Source organism: Onychomys torridus, chromosome 15, assembly GCF_903995425.1.
Source record: "Onychomys torridus chromosome 15, mOncTor1.1, whole genome shotgun sequence".
NCBI lineage: Eukaryota > Metazoa > Chordata > Mammalia > Rodentia > Cricetidae > Onychomys > Onychomys torridus.
This window is the reverse complement of record NC_050457.1, coordinates 32,745,722-32,771,524: the sequence shown is the minus strand read 5'-3', so window position 1 is coordinate 32,771,524 and position 25,803 is coordinate 32,745,722. Positions and strand designations below refer to the sequence as shown.

General features: G+C 39.4%; 1 protein-coding gene across 3 annotated transcripts in view; it reads right to left on the bottom strand.

Moving 5' to 3' along the window:
* Pde4d (phosphodiesterase 4D) overlaps positions 1–25,803 on the bottom strand; it is a 1,081,007-nt gene that overhangs the window by 684,419 nt on the left and 370,785 nt on the right. Inside the window, exon 1 of one of the 3 annotated variants that reach the window (XM_036206758.1) lies at positions 5,136–5,759. The exons of the other annotated variants lie outside the window; for them this stretch is intronic. Within the exon in view, the coding sequence (XP_036062651.1) occupies positions 5,136–5,401 (266 nt within the window). The 5' untranslated portion in view covers positions 5,402–5,759. Of the gene's footprint in view, positions 1–5,135; positions 5,760–25,803 lie in introns of those variants that run through there. 3 annotated transcript variants of the gene reach the window in all.

Genomic DNA, 25,803 nt, shown 5'->3' with positions numbered 1-25,803 from the left:
AAAATTTTTTAAAGTATTTGCTTGCTGAAGAAAGGATGACTAAGGAGTAAGTTGTCACTTTTAATCACGAGTAATTATATAGCTATAAAGAAAATGTATAAATAAATAAATATGCCTACATCATCTAACTCCTTTAAAAGCTTTAGTACTCCTTAAAAGCCTTTGAAAGAGGCATGTTGATGATTCAAATCTTAATCCTAAAGGAAGTGTTTTATTGTTTAAAGACCCTGTAAGCACTTCCACCTTAAAATATGTCAAAATTAAAAGCACATGTGAACTTAACAAAGATAATGTGCTTGCTATAATGTCACTGTTGTGCACTCTGTGACCTTCCCTTCCACTCGGTCTGCCTGAAGCAGAGGGCACAAGGAATCACAGAGTTTTCTCATCTAATCCTCAGTTGGGAAGGCAAATCTCTATCAGATTATTTCTTTAAAAAAAAACTTCGGCCGGGCAGTGGTGGTGCACATCTTTAATCCCAGCACTCGGGAGGCAGAGCCAGGCTGATCTCTGTGAGTTCGAGGCCAGCCTGGGTTACCAAGTGAGTTCCAGGAAATGTGCAAAGCTACATAGAGAAACCCTGTCTCAAAAAAAAAAAAGAAAAGAAAAAGAAAAAATGTTTCATTTTTATCCTACATACATATTTAAAATAGCTTTGAAAACTACACATACAGGGGCTTTGGTCCCTAGCACCATGAGGGAGATATTATGCAGAAAGTGATAAAATGATATTTAAAAAATCTGAGTGGTGAATATTTGGGTTTATAATTGGATGCATATGAAAATGTTGTGAATTAAAAGTGGGCATAGTTACTATTAAGCTTCATCTTATCAGAAAGAGAAGTCAGGTGGGGGTGTTAGGGAATGGGCATGGTTGCCTCTAACCACAGTACTCAGGGTGGGTAGAATCATCAAGATTTTGAGTTGTGGGATAAATGGGCCTATGTAATGTGTTCTAGCCAGATATGATTACACAGTGTGACCTTGTCCCAAAAACAAAACATAGGATGTGAAATGAAAGAGCAAAGGTTCCGTGATTTAGTCATGACTAAACGCTGACTTGTAAGATCCTCAGTACAGAAATCAGCAGTTCTTTTTCCTCAGGACCCTACTCAGGCCTAATACAAGGGAAATGTGCTAAAACTGAGTGAGGAAAAAAAAAACCCTAAAATAAAAGCAAACAATTTCCTGACTGGTTATTTTGAAATAAACTGAGACTGGATATTTACTTTCTTTAGCAGAAATTCCATAGATTTGAAATTCCTAATGATGTCATAGAGAACTCCCTAGTAAGAAAGAATCAGAATCCTTGATACAGTCATAGAATGGCATTATGTTATGTATTAAGTAGAATCCATAAACAGTAGTGACAAGCACAGATGTAGGAAAGTCCTAACCTTCACACAGGAGACAGTTCAGGAAATTATTACCACTATTGTCTAGTGATATGATTATTACCAGAAATTGCTGAAAGAGTAGCAGAAGTCAAATGTGCTATAGAAATCTGAAAAGGACAAAATTACTTCTGCTTGGGAAACTCTCAGAGAGCAAAGATTGGGTCAGAAAGAGGTACACACCCTCAGGAGCAATCTTTCCTTTTCTGTCTTCTATCTCATGCTTAAAAAAACAAAACAAAACAAAAACCCACTCATTCATTCTTTGAACTCAGAGATCTTAAAACAAATGTAATCCAATCTATTCACAAACAAGTGACAAGTTAACCATTTAGAACTGTAAACATCATCCTAAAAGTTCATACATATCAAAGCTATGAGTATCATTTAGTACAGGAAGATAAAAATATTAGTAATGATGTTCACTAAGTATCTATCCCCATGAAACACACTCTAATTTACACATAATTGTGGTGGAGAAAACCAGAAGCCTAGGTACTAGTCTCAGGAAATTAGGTAACAGGGAAATGGAAGGGAATGTTTAGCAAGTTATCTAAAACCACACAGCTGGCAAAGTCAGAACCCTCTGCCTCAGCAGTCTGGTTTCTGACGGCTTAGCTGCTCTCTTTTAGGTCTCACAGTACCAAGGCATTGAGTCAACTTTGTAAATCTCACTTTGAGTGGACCAGAAAATGCCAATGAATTTTCAGAATGAAGATCTACTTGGTAAACACAGGATAGAAGTAGGTGAAAATAGCGTGCTTATTAAACTAAAAGGAAGACCTTTGTAAAAAGCACAAGAGGTCTAAAATATTGGCCAGTGGCTCTAGTTATGAGATATTTATTGAACAGCCACCATTTGCCAACCATTATGTGAAAACATGGCTATACAAAGATGAGTAGAACAGGACCCCAACTCTTTGGTGGGTAAATCTAAAGACATATATAAGGCAAAAAAGGAAGAAAGACAAGGGGGAAAAAAGCAAAGATTCAGGCTGAGGCTATCCTAGAATAATGGATGACAGAAGGAAGGTGGACCTGCAGTCAAGGTCTTTCCACTCAACATACCTAACAAACGAAAGTATTGATTTGGTATGGTCCTTACTCCACAGGTTTACAAAGACCAAAGACTAATAATCTTACAAGTTCAACTATGGTATAGATAGTGAATTAGTTCATCATTAACATAATTTATAACCATAACTGTTCACTAGATCTGTCTGACCATTTTCCTTGGAGCAGAGCTGAGCTGTGTCCTAGCCTCTTTTGAAATTAGATATGGGTACAGATCTGAGTTCTAGATGAAGCAAACAAGCCTCCTCTGTGGTCTACATGCTCCTAGGCTTGCCTTGTAAGCACTTACTCCTACCATCTTTCATATTATTTATCCTTATTCAACACTGGCTGACAACCCTGGGAATTCTGTTTTGAATGAGAGAACCACAAGATGATAGGATCCCATGTCCCTTAAGTACTCTAAAGCAAGCTGTCTTCCACAAAAGAAGCAGAGGCAAGTAAATGCCACTCACCGCGTCAAACCACTGAGATTTGGAGAGTGTTTTATAGAGAAATAAGCTCTATAAGAAACAGATATCTTCCAACATTATTTTTTCAACTAGAGTGTAAATGAGTTAGAACCAAGAAATAACTCTTGTTCAACTTCAGAACAATTACACATAAGATATAAACATTCAAGCTAAGTGCATTCTATTTATATGCATGGTAAGTGGAAGGGCCACCAAGAGCAGTAACTCCCATTCTCAGGCAGGACCATGAAAATCATGTATGTAAGTAGCTGATGAGTTAGGAAGAAATAGGAGATGTGAATACAGTGAGATACCAATTGGGTTGATGTGTGCATGTACATTTTGGATTACACCTTCAAAATGCTGTAGAGTATACTTAAACACATTGTGTTCATATATGAAATTATTAATATATAATTGAAATAATTCTGTCTCGTGCTTGGTCCAAAAAGCCTGAAACACAGATGAGATGGTTGTCGGAAGATACCTGCGGCATATAAGAAAGCCTAGGGCTCACTGAAATGAAATGAAAAGACTGGGATGCTATTTCTAACTCCTTCTGGCATAGTTTCAGTCCCAGAGGGAGACCCTTTCCTCCTGAGTTAATTAAGGATCCATGTATATCTTTTCCACTTCCATGGTTCTCTTTGTACCACCTGATCTGGCTGAGAACCCAAAGGCCAAAACGGAATACTAGTAGAAACCGTGTGCTTGGAGTTTCTCCAAACAGCACCAGGAGAGGAAGTGCCGTGGATTTCAGAAGAAAGCCTGTTTGCATGAGATTTCCTGCCCTCCTTATACTCAACATGTCCAAATAGCTCAGATAACCTTCAGCTGAACTCTAGGCTGCTTCACACAAACTGAAATCAAGCAGTGAGTGAGGCCTACTCCGTCAGCAACACACACAATCTTAGGAAATATAATAATAAAGCTGACAGAGGACACCCAAAGGCTGGTCCTACTTCTTTGTGAACTGAAGCCAGCCTTTTTGCCAGGCCCTCGGTACCTGGTCCTGAGCCAAGGCCCTCCTTTCAAGCATCACCCAGTGTGTGTCCTGCCTTTCTCTCGTCCACTGCTTGTTGCTGACAAATTTTCCTACACTATCTTCCTTCCTCAGAGGAACTCATTATTCTCCAGATACAATTTTTTTAACCCTTAAAAATCCAGGATTTGTCTTGTCCCTCATATGCCCACTATCTCCAGTGGAACTCAGAGTCACTGTCATCTAGGTAAAATCTTGAAGACAATAGGAACCCTTCTTTAGTCAGACATCTAGCTATTTAAAATTAACATCCTGGGGTTGGACACGTCTTTGAGTGTGACATGCCTTTTATTTGCTCTGTCACTGACTCTCATCTGTCAAATTAACGTATGACTGGGTACAGCCATGCCACTCAGTTAGATCTGGATTCCCTCTACTTCTTACAGCTTCCTTCCTTGAGTCTTTTACTGTTTTGTTTTGATTTCAAACACACTGGCTTGCTTGGGGAAACTCTACAGAAAATGTCAAAAGTCCTCCAGGGGGGCGGGGTGGGGGTGGAATATGGAAGCAAATGCATAAAACAATATCACCCACTATAATGATGATCAAATATTCATAAAGAAAATAGAGATACAAAACATTCAAAGCATCCAAATTCAAAGAACATGGTAAGAGTACCAAGTAGTGCCTGTCTCTTTCTGCAGACTTCCTAATCCCTTTCCTCTTTCTACAGAGTCATGATGAAGATTTTGAATGCAATAACATAAGATTAGCCGGGCACATCTTTACATGCTACTATGAATATCCCTGTTCAAATGGGTATCACACAGAAGACAGCTAAGTCTGATGACGCTCCCTTCCATTCTGGTCCTCTCTGGTAAGCCAGTTAGGAGAACCTGGCAAGGATATTAGCTTAAGAAATCAAAGGAAGCCACCACTTAGGTATGGGAGTAAACCTACATTCTTTCTTGACATCTGGAATCCAATTTTCTTGTAGGAACTTGCAATAACGACTGAGCTCTGAGAACCACCCACCTCAATCACTCCTGTTACCTATCTCTGGGATTCCTGCCCTGATTTGGGCATTGGTGGGACATAATATGAAGGTAGATTACTTCCGATAAATCACAGGAACGGAATGATTATCCTCCACCCCACCCCCAAAGCCGCCAGGAGGAGCAAAAAGCACTGAGCCGGTATGGCTAACATTTCAGTGATCTGTGCAGACCTTACCACGTATGTGCTACAGTGAAGCGCCGCTGCTTGGGGATGTTGCTACTCAGTAGCATCCTGCGCAGGAGCCTGGGGGAATTCCTGGGAGAAATCACCGGGGAGAGCTTGGGAGAAGCGGATTTCCTCGCTGTCTTGGACTTTTCATGCTGCAACAGGTTTTCCCGGAGGGATTTCACAAGATCCTCGTTGAGCCATGGGTTTGGAACATGCGGATTATCCACTTCAGGGACTGTAAGGGTGTCCGGGCTTGTCGTCTGCTGAGCCATTTTCCTGGTCAACTTTGTACAGTTGGCCACAATCCAGGACAACGTGGTTGCCTGGCCTGTTTCCAGTGAGTCCCTTGATCCGAGTCTGGGGAAAATGTCCTGGGAAACAGGTCGGATCCAGCTGCTGTTAGTTCATTCCTCCCCTGCCTCAGTCTCTCGGTGCAGGCGGCTGGGTGTAGACCAGGCGAGTGCACTCCCCCGCCGAAGCCTGTTCAACGTCACCCTCCTCCCCCAGCCCCAGCCAAAGATCACTGACGAGCTCTGGAGGCTCCGGAGCATGGAGGGAAGCCACCGCGCTAGCTTGGCTTTTGTCAGCCCTGCAAAGCAGCCTGTTAAACTATTGGAACTAATGCGGCGCAGCTGCTCCAGTGACTTCTGCTTATGTACATAAAAAGTCCTGTGGGGGGGGGAGGGCTTAACCATCAGATGCCTGCTACTCCTCTGTTTGGCCAGCCTTTCCGTTCGCTTATTCTGAATGCAAAGGAAAGGAAAACTTGGAACTTGACCTTTCTCTCCACCAGGGGCTATTTATCGCCCTACGGTCTACATTCATAAAAGAAAACTGCTACTCCTTTGGTTTTGGCTTCCTTCCTTTCTTCCTTTCTCTCTCTCTCTCTCTCTCTCTCTCTCTCTCTCTCTCCCTTCTTCCCATCCTTCCTCTCTTTCTTTCTTTCTTTCTTTCTTTCTTTTCCTTCCTTCTTTCCCTCCCTCCCTCCCTCCCTCCCTTCCTTCCTTCCTTCCTTCCTTCATTTTTTCAAGGGAAAACTAACCAATCAACAGCTAAACAAGGAGGAATGTTTTCCTGCTTACTAAAGTCAGTTTCATGTATGCTATGAGACAAATCACAAGAGAATAGCAGAATAACACGGATTTCCCCCTGCCCCATACAAACCAATGGTTTTAGAACGCTATGCAGAAGGGACACAGGGTGACTGTTGGGTTCTTTCAAAGCACCAAGCAACACTATTTAGACCCACAATGGTGTTTGTAATCTCCCTGTACTTAAACTAGTCTCCTCCTACAAGGGACCGGTGGTTTTCATAGGAATAGTTAAACACAACTTTTAAGGTTTCAATTGTTATGTATGTTATACATAATTGATATATTCAACCACAAGAGGGTAAAATAAATCAAGTGTTTCATAAATTCTTGTATTGCCCTTTAAAAGAAGACTGTAATTGTTAAAAATATAGCTTCAATAAACTTATTTAGAGGTTTAAAATAAAGGGAAGAAAGCATTTTCTTACCAGAAAGGAGTGGAAGATGATGTTAAAACAAGTAAGTGAGCAATAAAACCTATTTAGTTGCATTGTGTGGACCCTGGAATGGTGGGGGAAAAAACAGGAGCCTGGCACAGGGTTGGTTCCAACAGCCTGGTGACTTTTGGGGAATCTCAGATTGTTTTACACTTGGATAAAGCAATATCTCGTTGAGGACCTACAAAATTCATCCAGCCCAAAATTGGAGGCTGAAAAAATTAGACACAATGATTGGCTGTGGGGGACTCTGAGATGGTCGGAAGTGGAGAAGCTTTACAGTCACCATTAACCTCAAGTGGCCCTATATCCCTCCCTCCCCCCGCTGCACCTTCAAATTTAAATCTCCGCCTTTCAAATGGTACAGATATCAAAAAGATACTCCAAGTTTCTGTTCACCAAAACCTAAGCTCAGCTACCCCATCCATCCCTCCTGATAACATGTTTGTAACAATTCACTAGTCATACATGCCGTGGTTTAATGTGAATACTTCATGCAAAGACTGATATTTAAAGAATTAGGTGTGATGATTTTTATTCCTAAGGAAGTGTTATCAATACAAAAGGTTTTCCCAATCTGCAACATTAAACAACAACATTCTTCAGTGGAATAAAATACAGTCATCTATGCACATTATATCCACTGACATATGCTGCAGAAGACTATAATAATTATTTTCAAAGTATTGATACACACACACACACACACACACACACACACACACACACACACACACACACATATATATATATATATATATATATATATACATTTATTTATATAAGTGAGCTGAAAATTACATTAGGACTTATACAAAATGGTTGTATGGTACTTGACCTCAAGGAATTTATTTCAATTTAAGTTTTAAAAAAAATGCTTAGAAAACTACACCAGAACACTCAGAAAGTCATCTAGTCAGACACACACACACACACACACACACACACACACACGTTCTGAGAATTATGTGCACATGTAATGAAGAAACCATTAAAGATACCAAACGATGAGGTTCAAAAATTAATATAAAATCTACCATAGCCCATACTCCAAGGAGGAACTAATTTGACTCCAGCATGTTAAATGGGGGAGGGGCACAGGAATAGAGACACAGGCCAGTGGTTGGGGCCTGTACTGCTTTTAGAGAGAACCCAAGTTTGGGTCCCAGACCCAAATGGGGCTACACACAACAGCCTATAACTCCAGTTCTAGCTGATTCAATGCCTCTGGCCTCCAATGGCACCTGCACTCACATATTAAGACAGAGTCAAACACACACACACACACACACACACACACACACACACACACACACATTTTAAAATAATAAAAACTAATTTTTAGAAAGGAAAAATGAAGACCTGAGTGAGGAGGAGTTGAAAGGCAGTGTGGGTATTATTGGAATACATTGTATTCACATGGGAAATTGTCAAAGGATAAGTACAAATGCATTTAAAAATTAACGGACAGACACAAGACAAAACTGCAGACCTGTGAGAAGTGCTATAAAGTGCAAAATGAAGCTAATTCTCGGGGAGAAAAAAAAAAATCAGTATCTAGCAGTCAGGAGTATAAGGTTTTTTTTTTGTTGTTGTTTTTTGTTTTTTGTTTTTTTCAGATTCAAAGAAATTAAAAATTCAGATAATAGGACCCAGTGTGGTGGTTCAAGCCTTTTCTCCCAGCGGTAGGGAGGTAGAGGCAGGCAGGGATTTATGTGTTCCAGGCCAGTCATAGCTACATAAAGAGATCCGTGTCTCAAGGAAACAAACAAAAATTCAGAAAATAGAATAAAGCAGTTTAAAAACAAAACAAAACAGGATGCAAGAAAACAGACATAAATAAAATGTCAGAACAACTCCCTCCTGTTTGGTGACAGTTTATTTCACATAAAAGTTGTATTTCCTTTGTACCAAGCCTACTTATGGAGTCCTCTGTGGAGAGCAGCAAACAGCTTGACACTGTCCTTGTCTTCAGGGAGCTTACATTCTAAGGACAGGTAGCAAGGACAACACATTTGACAGAAACGGGTCCAGAGAAAATCCTTGGGGCCGGAGATATTTAGAGTCTAGTTCTATGTAGACAGATGGATGTCAAGTGACCAAATAGAAATCTATTGCAGACAATCAAATGGGTTCTGTTGGACCAATCATGAAGTTTAGGCACACCTAGATCCTGGTTCTTGCTTCCAGTGAAGATTTCACCCCAGACTGAGGCTGCAAACAAAAGAAAATTAGGTCTGGGGAGATGGCTCTGTGGTTAAGACCACTGGTTCCTCTTCCTGAGGACCTGGGTTCAATTCCCAGTACTCACATGACAGCTCACAACTGTCTGTGACTTGAATTCCAGGGGATTTAACATCCTCATGCATACATGCAGGCAAAAACACCAGTGTCCGGGAAATAAAAATAGATAATATTTTTAAAAAGGAAAGGAAACTATTTAAACTGTGGTCTTCTCTTAAATGGCCTGTTACACCCATGCTCATAGGGACAGGGCCCACTGCTGATTATTACAGCTCAGCTAAACTGGAAGAGTGATTGCTTGTTCTGACCTCCCCAAGCCTTGTGGTTAGACATGGACCAAGCCTGGGGAAGATGTTTGGCCAATCTCCCACTGCCATGGGGTTGGAGCCGGCTTGGGGGCAGGTGCTGGTTTGATTCTCATGTAGATGCAGGACTGAGGGCCTCTTCCAAGTTCCCCATATTCACTGTTGCTTCTTAGTTCTACTTCCTAGTTACCTTACTGGCTCTCCCCTGAATTCCCGAAATGATGGGTGCATATGTTGCTTTCTAGAAATAAAAATTTAATTTTTCTTTTTTTTTTTAAACAGTTCTCTGCCACCCCCTTAAACTACCAGAGAAACCCTGCTATGCGGTGAAATCACACTTGAAAGTTGCTGCCTTGTGAATATCAAATTGTTAACTGCTGCAGAGGTCTGGAAATGGGTACATTTGGATAAAATGATAATGTTCTTCATAATAATGCCTGGATCCAAGGATGCTCTTCCAACAAAAGCACCCTGTGTCTGCCTTTTACCCAAAATCTCTTACAAATTAGCTCTAGGGAACTTGTCTGGAAAACGCAGTACTGCAAGTACCAGCCAAAGAAGGTCTGAGGCTTTAACAAGTAGAAATTTGACATCGATGAAGTGCTTGGATAACATCACCATCATCCACGCTTGGAAGAGCAGATAGCATCTCCACTCATAAAAGCTTTCCTAGACACCTCTTGGTGAGTTTTCAAATAATTTAAATTTTAATATATTTAAATTTAAATATATATAATATATATTATTTAGCAAGGACCCAACAGTTATATATATATATATATATATATATATATATATATATATATATACTAACATTAAAAAACACATTTGGGGAGTTTTCCAAGTAATTCCAAAATATGTTGTCTCATTAATTATTGATACACCGTGAAACAAAGGAGAGAAAATTTATGAAGATTCTGGGACAAATTAAGCGTGCTTGTCTGTACTCAGGTGAGTGCTGGATTTCCCACAATTGAAAAGGAAACAATGGTGTGGCTCCTTCGAAAGAATGGACAAATTAAAATGATTTATACTTGACTAAACAGCATTGTTTGCTTCTCCCAGGTCTGTTTTAATTAGGTAAATATGCAGTGAAGTGAGTTTGCGTTCCAGTTGCCCATAGAGTGGGTCAGGCTATGCTGTGTAATAGCTAAGAGCGTGTGGACTCTGTCTGGAGTGGAAAAGTTTGATTTGAACCCCAGCTGAGCTTCTGTGCTTTCTGTATTATTTTGGCAGTGGCTCAGTCCTTTATTTGTGAAACAGCATAGTGATCACATCTATATAATAACATTTGCATAAAATTATGGGGTTTGGGGGAGATGATCTGGTTGGTGAAGTGCTGGCCATACAAGTATGAGGACCTGAGTTCAGATGTCCAGCACCCACATTAAAAAAATAAGTAACTAAAAGTCAAGTATGGCAGTGTCCCTGTGTTCCTAGTGCTGCGAGAGTAGTATGGTGATGTTTTATTTGTACTGAAATGTGATTTTATTTGTATATTAATAAAGTTGCCTTGGGGTCAGAGCAAGCCATAGCAGAGTGGAGACAGAAGTCCCTTGTTCTCACCATCCTGCTAGTCATGCTGAATCAGGGGGTTTGAGGTTAAGGTTCACTGAGAGTCCTCATTTCAAAAAATAAAGTGAAGAAAGATAGAGGAACACAACAAATATCAACCTCTGTCATCCATTGAAGAACACACATGTGAACACATGCACATCCCACACACCCACACACTGTAGGGAGTATCTATTACAGGATGACTAATCTGTAGATAGTCCTTGTAACAAAGATTCACATTTAGTAGGTATAAGTTACATGCCGGGAGCTTTGCATTTTATTTTACTTAATTCTTGCAATCATTCTAAGAGAACCATCATTTTACAGCTAGGACCATAAGGGCCAAAGGTCATTATCATTCAACAGCTGGTATACTTGGGATCTAAATCTGTATCTTCAAGGTACCAAAGTATCCTATTTTGACTTTATACATTGTGTTCAAAGAAGAGCTGATCTGGTATTTAAATCAATTATCCCCACTACTTTGGAAAGTATTGGGCCCCTAAGTGCTCCAAACTCTTGTTCTAGTTAACAGCAAATCTGCCCTTGGCTGCACTCAGAACATACACTGTGACAACCCATGAAGCCTGCCAAGTCATGGAGTTCTTATGGAGGCAGGGCAGCAGGGGGTGGAATTCTTGGGTGTTATTTATATATATATATATACCTGTACTCCTTTAATGTGATGGCATTTTAATTAAAGGCCATAGTAGTTTTCCACTTTGCCAAATAATATATTCCAAAATTATTCCATACTAAACTTTCACTACAGTTTACCACATTGAGTTCATATCATTATAAATTATGGTGACACAACTGTAGCATCCCTATATCTAAAGGCAGAGTAGAATACTATAGAATGAAGCTTTGGAAAAATATCACCATCTAGGCTAGCTTGCAGAGATTTTCTTTTTTCCTTCCTTCCTTCCTTCCTTCCTTCCTTCCTTCCTTCCTTCCTTCCTTTCTTCCTTCCTTTAGTTCTTTTCTTTCTTTCATATTTATTTTATTTATATGGATATTTTACCTGTATGTGTCTATGCCTTTGGAAGCCAGAGGGCATCAGATTTCCAGAAACCGGAGTTGCAGGCAGTTATGAGTCACCCTGTGGGTGCTAGGAATTGAACCCAGGTTCTCCAGAAGAGCAGCCAGTGCTCTTAACAACCGAGCCACCTCTCTAGTTTTCTTTCTTTTTTGACAGATTTATGCCTATGTGAAGCTCTGTGATCATGTTCACCCTCTGTTAGCCCATTCCTTTCCCTCTGAATCCCTCCTTCTCCCCAGCTATTTCCCCAGGGGCCACACCATAATGACACCAGCATGTATCTTTTTGCAAATGAATGATATATACAATCCTTCCAACAAAGAGACTGAAGGTGAAATATCAAATTAATGATCATAACAATTAGTTTAATAGGTGTTAAAATGAGTGTCAAATAGTCAAACAGATAGTGAAGTCCAAGTATAAAGCAGGGCTTGAGTGACAGTTAAAATAGTCTGCATAAAAGAGTAACAACAGCCTGGACAAAGAAAAGTGGTTTAAGGAAGGAAGGGATGTGAGGGTATTAGACTCTTTACTGACGAAGAAAACAAAACAAAACAATAAAATGTACTTGATACACAGGTAGGTAATTTTTATTGGGATTTAAATGCAGCTAATCTGATGGCAACGTGTTTTATAATTTGGAAAAGGATGATTCTGAAATCTGTTCCTGTTCAATGTGAGTTTGTAAAGAAGTAAAAGGGAGCTAATGAGGAACCCATTGTTAAGATTTGTTCATTGGCTTTCAATTAACATCCAGTGAAATAAGGAAGACAAATTGATTGGAGATTTCTTAGCATAATCAATTATACATGCCACTAATTAAGATCCATTTAATTAATCATCAAAGACATGTTCCTGTTTTCAGGCTATTTAGAATCATTGAGCAAGATGCATGCATGTGCTCATTTGCATTAGAGTTATATTTTACTTTACTACTCAGTCTTGGTTCATTTTCATTAAAAGATCAACCATGTTCAAAGTCCACAGATTAATCTAAGTATTAGTATTTCATCACCTCCCTTTAAGGAAAAATTGACATTATATAGAACACTCTATCAAACAACTTTAAAGCAGCATGCTTAGTGCACATCTGGGGGACAAACGACCGTAAAAACCTAAATTAGTGTTTCTTCCTTTCCTCCCAAAACAGGGACTTTTGATGACCCTGAAAAGTAAAATGTTATCATATTTTATCATATCTGACTTTTTTCCAGCAGAAAGAATAATCAAACATTTTTGGCTTCATTTTGCGGACATCCAATAACCCACTATATCTGAATTATATCATTCCCCTAGCCCATTCAATCACTGAATGGGCCACTAGGCAGAAGTGCAAGACACATGTGGACTCATTGGCACTGTCTTTTATCACTCCATTTGGTAATCATACGTACTCCAAAGTACTATGGCTTACGTTCTGAAGTGAGTAAAGTTTGCAATGAAAGAAAAGTTTTATAGCTTCCTCAAGAACACATATCAAACACCTCCAAAGTTTCTTATAATCAAAATTAAGAGATCTGCCGGGTGGTGGTGGGTGGTGGCGCACGCCTTTAATCCCAGCACTCGGGAGGTAGAGGCAGGTGGATCTCTGTGAGTTCAAGGCTAGCCTGGGCTACAGAGTGAGTTCCAGGACAGGCTCCAAAGGTACACAGAGAAACCCTGTCTTGGGAAAAAAGAGAGAGAGAGAGAGAGAGAGAGAGAGAGAGAGAGAGAGAGAGAGAGAGAGATCTACAAACTCACCCAAATAAATGACTCGGATCCACTTTTAGACACTGTGTTTTTAATGGCAGTTCTTAAGAATGAGGACATATTTGTTGTGTTTTCTCATATAACAGTTCATTATGAAAATGAGCATAGTCTAATATGACTCATAAGCCTAGAGGAATAGAATATAGCCATAATCCATTGAAAACCCGACAAGAAGAAGCATATTTTCTCAACACTCCATCTCTGTTCACCCACCATACATCCATCTACCAAGGAAATAGTTTTTAGGGCCTTTTTAAAATTAGCATAATGTAATTTGTAAACTTCCCATGGTCCATACAAATAATGTTTGCCTCAGTCCTTCTTCTATTTCTTGGGTCTGCTTCTCATGAGATAAAATATTTCACTACAAGTATCTACATTTAGTGACTTAGAATTGTAGTTGGGATTCTTTAACGTATGTAAACATTCCTCCAAAGACAAGCACTTTACAAGGATAACATTTTCAGACCTAACTATAAGGAGCCCCCTGGAATTTGTTGTTTATGGGGGGCACTGACTTAAGGCCTTGTAAAGAACAGAGAAGTATTCTCAATCCCACAAGCTAATGCACTATGAACACAGAGAAGTATTCTCAATTCCACAAGCTAATGCACTATGAACACATTAATTTAACTTCTCTCAACTTAATATTTATCAGTCTAAGTTCCTATAGACTTTAAAACCTCAAAAATGCAAAGTTTAGCATTTAGTGTATACATTCAATGAGTGAATTGTATGACATGCAGATTACATCTCAATAAAGCTGTCTTAAAATAACATATTTATCCCCCCCCAGCCCCCAAAAGATAAATAAATAAAAAAGAGCTTTGATACAAAAAACAAAGGCCTTAACTATTAGGCCTCTATGTTTGGTTAAAAGTTTCTATACTGTGGGATTTAAAACTCATTATCAAGTAGCAATATGGTCCCTTTCACTAGTGCCTGAGTTATTATAGACCACTAATTCTGCTTTAAGAGCTGTATGCTGTGTTTAGGAAATGCACAATGGAGGGGGAGACAGTGCCACACTACACAGATGCCTTACCAATCTTATGATGGCCCTGAAACTTGTAAAACTTCCTTCCCTAACTATGAAAAAAAAAAAAAAAACTGTTCTGACATCTGAGTCACAGCTTAGGTGACAGAGTGGGAGAGCAATGCCTAAGTTAATTTAATATTTGGAATCAAAGTATTGTTTTACTTCTAAAATAGTAAAGCTGCAGAGAGAGGTATATTCATGGTTACATAACAACAGATTTTCAGAACATCAAGGCTTAACCTTTCAGGCTATAAGAGGAGACGCTGAACTCCTATTTTTCAAGTATGTCTCACAGTAAACTAGCTGTTTCCAGCTTATGTTACACATGTAAACATCCATTTTTCTGATTAAAAAGGTAGTTGAACCATATTGAATGGTGGTCTAAATACTTCCATCATGCTAGCTTTCTTTGGATTCCAATGTTACTGTGCTCCATCTCCAAACTAAGTTCATCCTCCTCTTCCATTGCTCACTACAGGTACAAACTGTAACCTTCATAGAGGTCATGAGAGAGGGGAACTGAGAGCTAGATTATGATAGTGTAGGTTACTTGCTATACCGTGCATTAAGCCAGTGAAAGACTAGATATGTACTGCAGGAGACATTGCTGTAGAAGGCATGTACAGACAAGTTTAGGCCATAATAATTAGCATTTTTCAAACTTCAGTGTAGCTGCAAGAATCTCTTGGAGACCATGATAAAATGCAAAGTCAGATTTAATGTGTCAGTTGGGAGACACAGGATTCTGAATTTCCAAATCTTTCATGTAGTTCATAGATTGTCCATGGACCAGAAATACTACCCCATATCTGTGCACCAGGATAAGCCAGACAGATAGCCAGTGAATGCTATACAATGAGAACAATATCTTGGAGCTAGGTGATGCTGTGTCTTTGCATTCAGCTATTTGTATATACTTGATTATATCCTAATATTCTAATTACTAAATAACTTTTATTTAGCTCTGGTATTAATATTGCTGATAAACTTGACAGGATCTTAAACAAGTCTCTAGGCATGGCTCTGAAGGATTACTGAAAATTAGAGCATAACAGTGAGGAATTTTTTGGATTAGGGTCATTTGAGGTGGAAAGACTTATGCTAAGCAGCATCATTGCTGGAGGTGGAATCATGGACCATAAAAATGGGGAAGTGAGCTGAGCATTAGCATTCACTGCTCTCTGTTTCTTGACTGTGGACACAAAGACTCAAATGACCAGCTGTTTCATGCTCCCGTTGCTGTGACTCCCTTGCCATGATGGACTATAAACTTGACTTGTGAGCCAAAACAAGCCCTTTCTCCCTTAAACTCCATGGATTAGGATATTTCATCACAGCATCAAGAATAATTATGAAGATAATATAATTATATAAAATAAATCACTAGCCTTTTGTTTTTTTATGTTCTAGAAATGAATCCAATTTTATTAGAGGTAGTAGTCAACCTCACAGTCAGATGGGATTTACAGTCTTCCTTCATAGTATAAGGCCTTGCCAAATACCAATAAAATCCACCAGTCATTAAATCTCTACCAATTAACAGAGAAAGGGTGTTCCTGTCTTGTTCCTCGTACTTGCTTATAGTTAGTCTCCAGGTAATTGTAAAAAATGGGCATATATTTTTCTTTCTAGTAATTTAAAAGAAGTTATTTTGTCCTGGAAATGCTCAAATGATTGCTAAATTATGTATAGCAATCTGACCTTCTTCTAGAATTATTGTTATATTTTTGTAGCATTGGAGACTGAACAGAGGCTCCATATATACTAGGAAAATGCTGTGTTGCAGAGCTATAGACACAATGCTGTTTTGAAATTAATATTGTAAATCCTAACAAAATAACTATATATAGCTTTATCCTAATGCTACTAGAATATATATTCCAGTAAGCCCAGTAACAATAATTTATAATCTTCTAGTATGTAAACTTGGATAAAGCCAACCGGTAATTATTTAATCAGTTACCAGGGAAAATCAAATGCCCTTGTTACACCCAAAGTGGTGCATCTCTGTATCGGCAGCATTTGACCAGGATCCTTGACATTAGGTGCCTGGAAGATAGTAACTGCTCAGTCAGGAGGTCTTGAGGAAATGGCTGGTGGAATTTGTTTTTGTATTATCTGTGTTTACTTTTGATGAACAACATGAAGAGACAGTGTGCCCAAATCAACTAACACTAAGCTTTCAAGTGAAAATATACAGTATTTTCTAAATCCTACCAAAGTACTCATCTTTAAATTATCTACACAGCATTAGTTTATCCCCACTGAGAGGAAATTTAAATTTCAAGCAAAATCTAAAGTTCCTATGCAACACCATTCCCAATCTTGGCTTTCCACATAGGTAGCTAGTTATGGTTGCCTTACAGAATTTTCCATTTTCATTGTAGGGGCTCTCAGCCAAAGACTCAAATAAAAATGGAGCTAGTATACTAAGGAACTGAATTTTACATTTTATCTGATTGTATTAATTTAAACTTAAATGGGCTTATGTACTAGTGGCTACATTATTAAACACTGAAAGTCAGGCCATATGCTGTCATGAATACTTATGTGCCTATGAAAGAAATGATTTTGGAGTCTTCCCTAAAAGCCATGGTGTCATATGTCACGATCGTTTAGCAACTTCATTATTTCCTGCAGCAAAGATCTCCTTTGCTATTTTTAGCCAATGCATGCTAGTCCAAAGTGACCATCAGCCATTCCTCTTTGGAAGGGCATTCTGATTTCCTGGTTTCCACTCTAACACAATAAACAGCCTTGTAAATCACTGGACAAATGTTGTAGTTAATTAAAATAAAAAATAGACAGTTGGAAGTCTGATTGTTAAGTACTAGAATATCTGTATCCTTAAAATTTTCATAAGAGTTGCCAAATTTTTGATGATCCTGCAGACACTCCCAACAGCAGTGTTTGAGTTCCCACATTTTTCTCTCCTCAAACAGCTGTATCTATTTTCCTGTACTCACTGTCCACATCCGTTTGTCCCTTAAGAATATCCTCTATTTTTTCTTAGGATAGAAGGAATTAAGAAAAGCATCAGCAGCTACCATTAGAACTCCAGCTACATTTCCCCATGCTTCCAAGCCTGTGTTCAATTTTGGCTCTTTAGCAATCTCTCTTGACCAAGCATTTCCCTGTGGTGGTGTCTCTAGTGTGACAGTATCTTCACACTGAAAGAGGCACTGAAGAGGAAAAGCATTAACTTTTTTTTTTTTTTAGCAATGTTCTGGCACTATTCAGTAAACCATGTGCTAACCTGCTCTTGTAATACAGACAGATTTTACTGTGAGCATGGAGCCTTCTGGCCTACACCTTCATCCTCATAGAAGTAGACAAGCTGTCAGGCCTGACCAGAACTCTACCGCTCCTCCTGTAAAATACTTTTCCTGAGAATAATCAATGGTTTCTAGATGATGCCTGACATCTGAGGTCCACTGTATCAGCCTGACTGAAAGCACACATTGCTTCATCATCAGTAACTGTTTTACATGATTAAAGAACTCTTGGCCAGGAATCTAGTCTTGAGTGCCTCATTTGTCCTAGAACTGGAGATGGGCCAGTAAATCTTTGGGACTCAGCTTCCTTCTCTGAAATAGCAAGGCAGGAAGGTGACCACGGAGGGACATGAGCCAAAGTTGCCATTGGAGGAAATGAGGTTCTCCATGACTGCTACTTGTCATTTGGGTTTGTTTGCATAAGAGAAAGCTGAGACAACAAAATAAATAGTTTGTGACTCCACTCTTTTGTCACCGACTGGGGAAAATTTTTGTGGCATGTCTTAAGACTCTAGAAAACCATTTCCTTAGTTTTTTTTACTCTTTCCAGCCCAATGGCTACCGAGATTAAATAGCTATTAATTTGCATAATAAACATGTTTCTGTTACTTTCTTAAGTCTATACAATCAACAAAACAAAACACAGTCCCTGATTTATAGCACATGGTGGTATCTAGGGTACAAACACTACCCACATAATTTAAAGATGGCAGCATGGTGTTGGCGATGCAGAGCTGGGAAGGGGTACCACATAGAGCATCCCTGCATCCTGCTTCCACAAACAGGTGCACCTGGCAACTGGCCTCAAAATACAGATAGTAAAGTGTCTTCAAATAAGTAAAAAGTGACAAGTTCAGAGTTCTTGTATATAATCTTTGTTGAAAATAATTTACTGGACTGAATGTTTATATAATTTAATTTTTAAAAGTTGGTTGTTGTACCAGCTTACACAATTCCAGAACATTTTAAAACAGGTGCCTGTGAAGTCAGTAGTGATTGGCCATTGGGAAAGCCTCTACTCTGAAGAGCCTGTTCTTTTGTGGTTTTCTTAAAGCTGTTGGTTTGATTGATTTTTAGATGTTGCTTTATAGTTTCTACATTTGTTTTTATCAGTATATGCATTGCTAATTTATTTCTTGGGTCTATGTTCCACATTTGAAGAGGGAATGGTCAGGTCTAGGATTATACTGTAGGACTCATTGAGTATTCAACACATTCATAGTTACATAAGGGAGACCCTCTAAATCAACACTGGCATATGCAGATTATAGTGAGCTCTTGGGTTCTGGAGACATGTGTTGTTTTTACATGAAAACACTACAGCTGGGCGGTGGTGGCACACGCCTTTAATCCCAGCACTCGGGAGGCAGATCTCTGAGTCCGAGGCCAGTCTGGGCTACAGAGTGAATTCCAGGAAAGGCACAAAGCTGCTCAGAGAAACCCTGTCTCAAAAAACAAAAACAAAAACAAAAACAAAAACAAAAAAAAGAAAAGAAAACACTACAGAGAAGGGTTATCTTTCTATAGTTATAGGACTTGAAAATTAAGACTCTCACAGACTTGAAATTATAAAACTCTTCTCACCCCAGAGAACAGAGAAGCACAGGTTTGAGATTTCCAAAAGCAACTCTCAAACAATCAATCAAAGTCTGTGGCTTTTTTGGCATCTGTGCTTGTGAAATCAAAGTTCTTGAGGCACTTATGGATGAAGTACCAGAGGAAGGAAAGTCCCATGCAATTCTAAGTATGCAAAAGGTTCAACTTTGTCTTAGCTCTCTCAGGTCGAAATAAAAGAGCAAAAAGGCAAATTGTACAGGTCCTGGCAGTAGGCTGTAGGGAAGGGCAAGGCATAGAGCAGGCCGGAACACGAATTTAAAGATCAGAATGGAGGAACGCAGAACGTTCATTCAATTAGCTAAACATTTGTTAAGGTAATTAGCCTTAATGTTAGCATTTTAAAACATTGTTGGGGTTATGGTTAATGTAGGAGTGTGGCAGTGTTTGGGGAATCCCATTTTCAAAGGAGTGAATCTTGTAAAAAATATTTTAAGCCAATCCTCAGGGGAGGGGACATTATTTTCTTCTTTTTAATCACTGGTGAGTTGACCATGATCCAGCAAATAATGCCACCCATGCTCATAAACCAATCCCCACGACCAAACACAGTGCATCCTAATGAAAAGCACTAAAAATGAGAGAGAGAGAGAGAGAGAGAGAGAGAGAGAGAGAGAGAGAGAGAGAAAGAGAGAGAGAGACCGAGACTAGCTGAGAAGATGAAAGGGTTCAGGGATGCAGGAGGCAGGAGAGGGTATTGAGAGTAAATGTAACCATAGTCCACTGTGTGTGTGTGTGTGTGTGTGTGTGTGTGTGTGTGTGTGTGTGTGTGTGGAGAGAGAGAGAGAGAGAGAGAGAGAGAGAGAGAGAGAGAGAGAATATTGCCAAAAAAATAAGGAGAAGGAAAAAGAGTTTAAAATAGTCTTCATGGCACCCTATTCTAGTCTTTTTAAGATTTCATTCAGAGGGACACACTATTTGGGAAATTTTTATTTACTAGGAAATCATTCTGGTCTCTGAAGTGGCTTCAAATTATTAATTTGCTATGGCCATGTTTTCTTATTTAGTAAGCATAAAAGGAAACAAATGAGAGGATGGCATGGATATCAGTGACAGTTACTCTCAGGCAATGCGGCTTTCATCTGTAACTACTTGATAATTCCTTATAGTGAAATTCTTACTAAACTATTCCTAAAAATGAGCACTTCCTTCACCGATCTGCTATTTCAGCCAACAAGCACGCATTGAACACTTAGTATCACCCAGGAATATATTGTGTGCCAACATCAACAAAACATGGAGGACTGGGTCATTTCTGTCTCAGAGTATACAGATGTGCCCACCACACAGCAGTCAATTGTGGAAAGCTACTGAAACCCTCCTTTACTGCCTGGTGTCATTTCAGAAGATGAAAATGAGGAAGTAGAATCATGATGTACGTTCTTTCAGCAGACAGGTGGCTGTTTTAAGTGTTATCTTGAAACAAATTAGTTTGTAGTGGGTTTCATAAGAAAAACAGGAGCATAATTAGATTGCGAATGTTTTTTTTAAATTTAATCCAGGCATTCTTGCGTGGTTCTTTTATATTTGGGGGTTTTAGGCTAGAGTAATTCTATTCCAATACCAGATACAAAATCTAGAGTTTCATTATATCTTCAGACATGCATTTAAGATGTTTTAATCCTATTAGCAGCCAAAGGACACTGCCTCGCTTTTGCAAGACTCCAACCTCCTCTGTGGCATAAAGTATGTGGTTTACTTGTGATGCAATTTCTGCATTTGTTGCCAATGACAACGGTTGTTTTCTTCATTACATTTTATGTGGTTGGTCAGGTTATGTCACGAGAATTGTACTCAGAATTATGAGTCTGTTGAATGCAGCTTTGTGCTCTGATTGCAGTGGGGTGTGTGTGTGTGTGTGTGTGTGTGTGTGTGTGTGTGTGTGTGTAGGGGGTGGCTCTCAGTTTTGTTAAGACAGAAATGCAGACCACTGGGTACCCTGCATGACCTTTGTACATCTGCTGACTTCTGTCTTCCCCTCCCTACCATCTATTTTCTAGCCTCTGGAAAATGGCACGTGTGTGTCCAGAAAGTTCCACTAATCAGTTCTTTTCTGTTGCTCTCCTGTTTCTGTGGCTTTCAAGGAGCCTTGAGTTGCAATCTCCTGAGTGCGTCACTGAGAACAACTTAAGTCAACTGTAATTTTCAACAGATCCTGAACACGGATTTGGAAAGATCAGGTGTTATTGAAAAGAGTTATAATGAATTCAGGCTTGAGTCCAATTGCTTCCAGCCTGTCTCCTCCCTCTGTGGGTTAACAAGTGTTTCCAAAGCCACAGGGCTTTAAGAATCCTGAAACAGCTAATTAACAGAGCTGATCTACATCATATGAAGCCTGTATGTTCCAGGCAGCTGTGAGACCTCAGCTTCCCCAGGCTATCAGAACAGTGAGGGAGCACGTGGAATTAGGTTGTGACATTCTGCTCCCTGCCTGTGGCAGAAAATAACCTTCTCAACAGGCACTTTAGGTGAGAATAGTCCTTTCAACAACAACACAAAAAGGTCTCATTGCTATGACTATGAAAAAGTAAATGAACATTTCCTCATGTTCAGACTGTGAGTCACAACTGGCCTGTGAGTGGACCAAAGCCTGAGGCATTCCCTTGACATGTTGTCCAGTGAAACACCAGCTTGGGGAGAGGGTTAGCTTTGAGTCAGCCTTCCAACAAGCAAACAAAACCCAAGTAAAGAGATACTGATCTCCTTTTCCAACGTTTTTTCTATTTATCTATATAAGCAAAAGTATAATCAAACTTTACCTATTTAAAAAAATTGGACAAGTTGAATTGGACTGGTTATGTACTTTAATAATAAAGTCATCTATCACACACAAAAATGTTCTCACATACCTCTGGTTAAAAAATCTGTTTTCCATCACCCCAGAGGTGGTGGTGGTGCATGCCTTCATCCCAGCACTTGGGAGACAGAGGCAGACTGGTCTCTGTGAGTTCAAGGCCAGTCTGGTCTTCAGAGCAAGTTCCATGATCTTATCAAAGTTGTCTTTCTAAAACATACCACCCCTTGCTTGAATAGGCCTGATTTTTCCCCTTGTTTCATGGTTGGTAACATATACATTTTTTTTATGCTTCTTATGCCACAACAATCACTAGCAGATCCACATCTACATAATTTCATTATAGGATACCAGACCAAATTGTGTATACTCAAATACTATAGTTGTAGAAATTTTGCTCCCAACAAGCCCTGCCTTTTGAAGGCTGTCATTTCATCCACCCAATCATTCATCTCTCTGCTCAATTTTTTTGTTCATTATTAAGATAATAAAGCTTTAATGTCATTTGCATTGGGAATTATTTACCTCTTAATCATGGGACTACACTCTATATCCTTCTGACTAATTCTTTTGTCATTTATGTCACAAGGATACATTTGGGAGTTACCTTTTGGTATGTAATGTTTGTATTATCTTTATAATATACAGAATGAAATGGACTTATATGGGAATGGACAAGTGGATGGATTAATGGATATAACTAGGTCATCAAATTAGATTAAATCTAAGGGTTCTTTAAAGTATGTAATTAATTTTATGAAATCTATTTCTAAAAACAGGTTTGAAGTGATAAGAAAGAAATACATCAGCAGTTTATGTTCATATCCAGTGGCATATGATTACAAGTCCAGTTTTAACCCATGCCTTAAATTTGCACAGCCCCTTTATGCAGACTTCTCATTAAAGGACTACAGACACTACCCTGACTGATACATAAAAGCTATTTGTATAGGCAGGTGGCTCTCATTTAATGGTTAAAAACATTAGATTTGTCTTCTGAATGTATCATGTCAAGCCCAAAGCTTGGAACGCTACTAAGAGATTGAATTGGGATTGAAACAAATCACAAGTCTTAAGAGAAATAGCAGTGTCAACATATAGTTAACATTCACCTATAACAACTAGCCATGCAAAAAAATTACAGCAAAAGAAAAAGGAGCAGAGCCAGGCAGTGGTGGCGCACACCTTGAATCCCAGCACTCGGGAGGCAGAGGCAGGAGGATCTCTGTGAGTTCGAGGCCAGCCTGGTCTACAGAGTGAGATCCAGGAAAGGTGCAAAGCTACACAGAGAAACTCTGTCTCGGGAAAAAAAAAAAAAAGGATTGAGCTAGGCACATGGACCTTAGACCAGTAACAATGTCATAATTGTCTCAAGGGACCAGCATCCTGCAAAGACCAGAGCAGTGGGATTAGAACACATTCCTGGGGATAACCCTACAGGATATGGCAAGAACACAGAGCTCAAAGTGAAGAGACATTGAATAACACCCAGCACAGGTCCAGGAAGAAAAGGAAAAGAGCCCATGTTTATTGAAGCAGACACTCAACCGGAAGTACATTGTCATGCTCAAGAGAGGTGGGGGATGGTAGTGTCTGAGTAAAACCAAGACCTACTAAACCTTGGGGAACCCTGCTAGCTGTTGGGTCTGGCAGAAGAGCAAAAATATCCATCCCTCAAAAGCTGAACTTGCTACTTTGAGCTGTCCTGGGGGGGGGGGCTCCCAGAAATAATTAGATGGACAACCATAGGAACCACTTCAGCAGTGTGGGAAAAAGCTAATGTAGCTTAAGCTATCACAGTAGCTGTTGTATGCTTTGGTTGCTTGGGGCTGGGGAAGTAAGGCATATGTTCACATTTTAGTAAATTATTACAAAGATAAAGGAGAGGAAGAGTTAGAAAGTCCATTTATTAGAAACTTATAACAGGTAATAAAATGAGTTATATAAAGAAAAAAATGAAGAAAAAAAAGACAAAATCTAAAATAAATAAAACATATCTGTGTTATGCAATATATATGTATATTGCAATAATACATATATATTTATACGTGTGTGTGTGTGTGTGTGTTTGTATATAACTTCTAAAAACAAAATCCTATTTCATGGGAGACAGTCAATGTGTTCTGAACTCAGGATTTGCTTGATTTGGATGACAGTTTTCTTGATGGGAATGGAGATGTTGGTGGGAGAAAGGATACCAAACAGGATCTTCACTCGAAGAATCTACTGGGGATGAGAATGGCATTGTTTCACGGAGTGATGATCATTTCCCAGAAGAAAATGAGCAGAAATCTCGTGCTCAGAAAGTAGTGCCACTGGTGGGCAGCACAAAGAAGCAAGGATGAGAGTCTTGTTCATGAATGCTGGTGTCCACCTGAGCCACCCCATGGCGGATCCAGCTGCCTGGGCACATAGATGTACCTGTTGAATCGCTCTGTTAGGAGGAAGCTGTCAGAACACAGAGCAAATTCTGTACTCTGCTGCCAAAGTGATATGCTATGTAGAGTCTATCAAGACCTTCTGGCTTCTTCTGGATGAGGAAATATTTAAAATTATTGCATTTTTCTTGGTATCCCTGAAGTCATACAGTGCATTTAACTGGTCATTATATTTTAATTTTTATACAGGTGAAAATTCATTTTCAATGTGAATGAAATCATACCCCTGTATATGTCATTTTACTCTGGGATAAAAATGAATCCTTAATTTGATTTCATTAGCCCTGGGTCTGTGGAAGTCTTCCTATTTAATAGCTACCTCTACAAAACAGGAGTTTGGGATCAGTATTCTTTTAGGAATGGAATCAGATCTAGGATCAGCTTCACCAAGAACTGGTTAGGGTGCTCTGGCTCTGCATACCCAGAGCTGCAGCTCTCCTAAATAATTATGTGCCCTGAGCTAATAGGACATCCAGGCAGTATGGCCTTTTGAAATGAAGCAGCCAGAGGAAGTGCTCTTTGTTGGGAGTAACCCTGGATTGGGGGCTGGGGGGAGTGGAGGGACAGAGGGAGGGAAAGGAAATGACACCGAACCTGTCAGTTCTCCTCCAGACCAGTGACAGAGGCGCCTGAAGCCCCAGAGAGTTTTAAGAGACCCAAAGAGCACTTAGTATCTGACTGCTCTTCAAAGACAAAGACACAGCAACTTACATGGGGCAGTAAGTTAGTCTATCAGAGAGCCTGGAATAAAACACAGCCCTGGAAAACCAAAGCTTATACATATGCACTCTCAAATACTCACAACAAAGTAACGATTTGGAAATGTCACATTTCAGTTTAGGGAGGAAGAAGCCACATTTTTCCCCCCATTCATAGCGAGTGGCCTAAAGTTAATTTTACCGTGGAAATACTAAAGACCAGAGGCGTGATTTTTACTCATTTCCAAGTCTTCAGCCTTGTGTGTAAAAATGGAATCTTAAAAAAAGAAAATGACCTCCAAGATTGAAAAGAAACATGGATAAGCCGTTTCCCAGTAAAGAAAGATGACTGCAAAATCACTGTAGTGTGTATGGAAATTTCAAAGGGTGG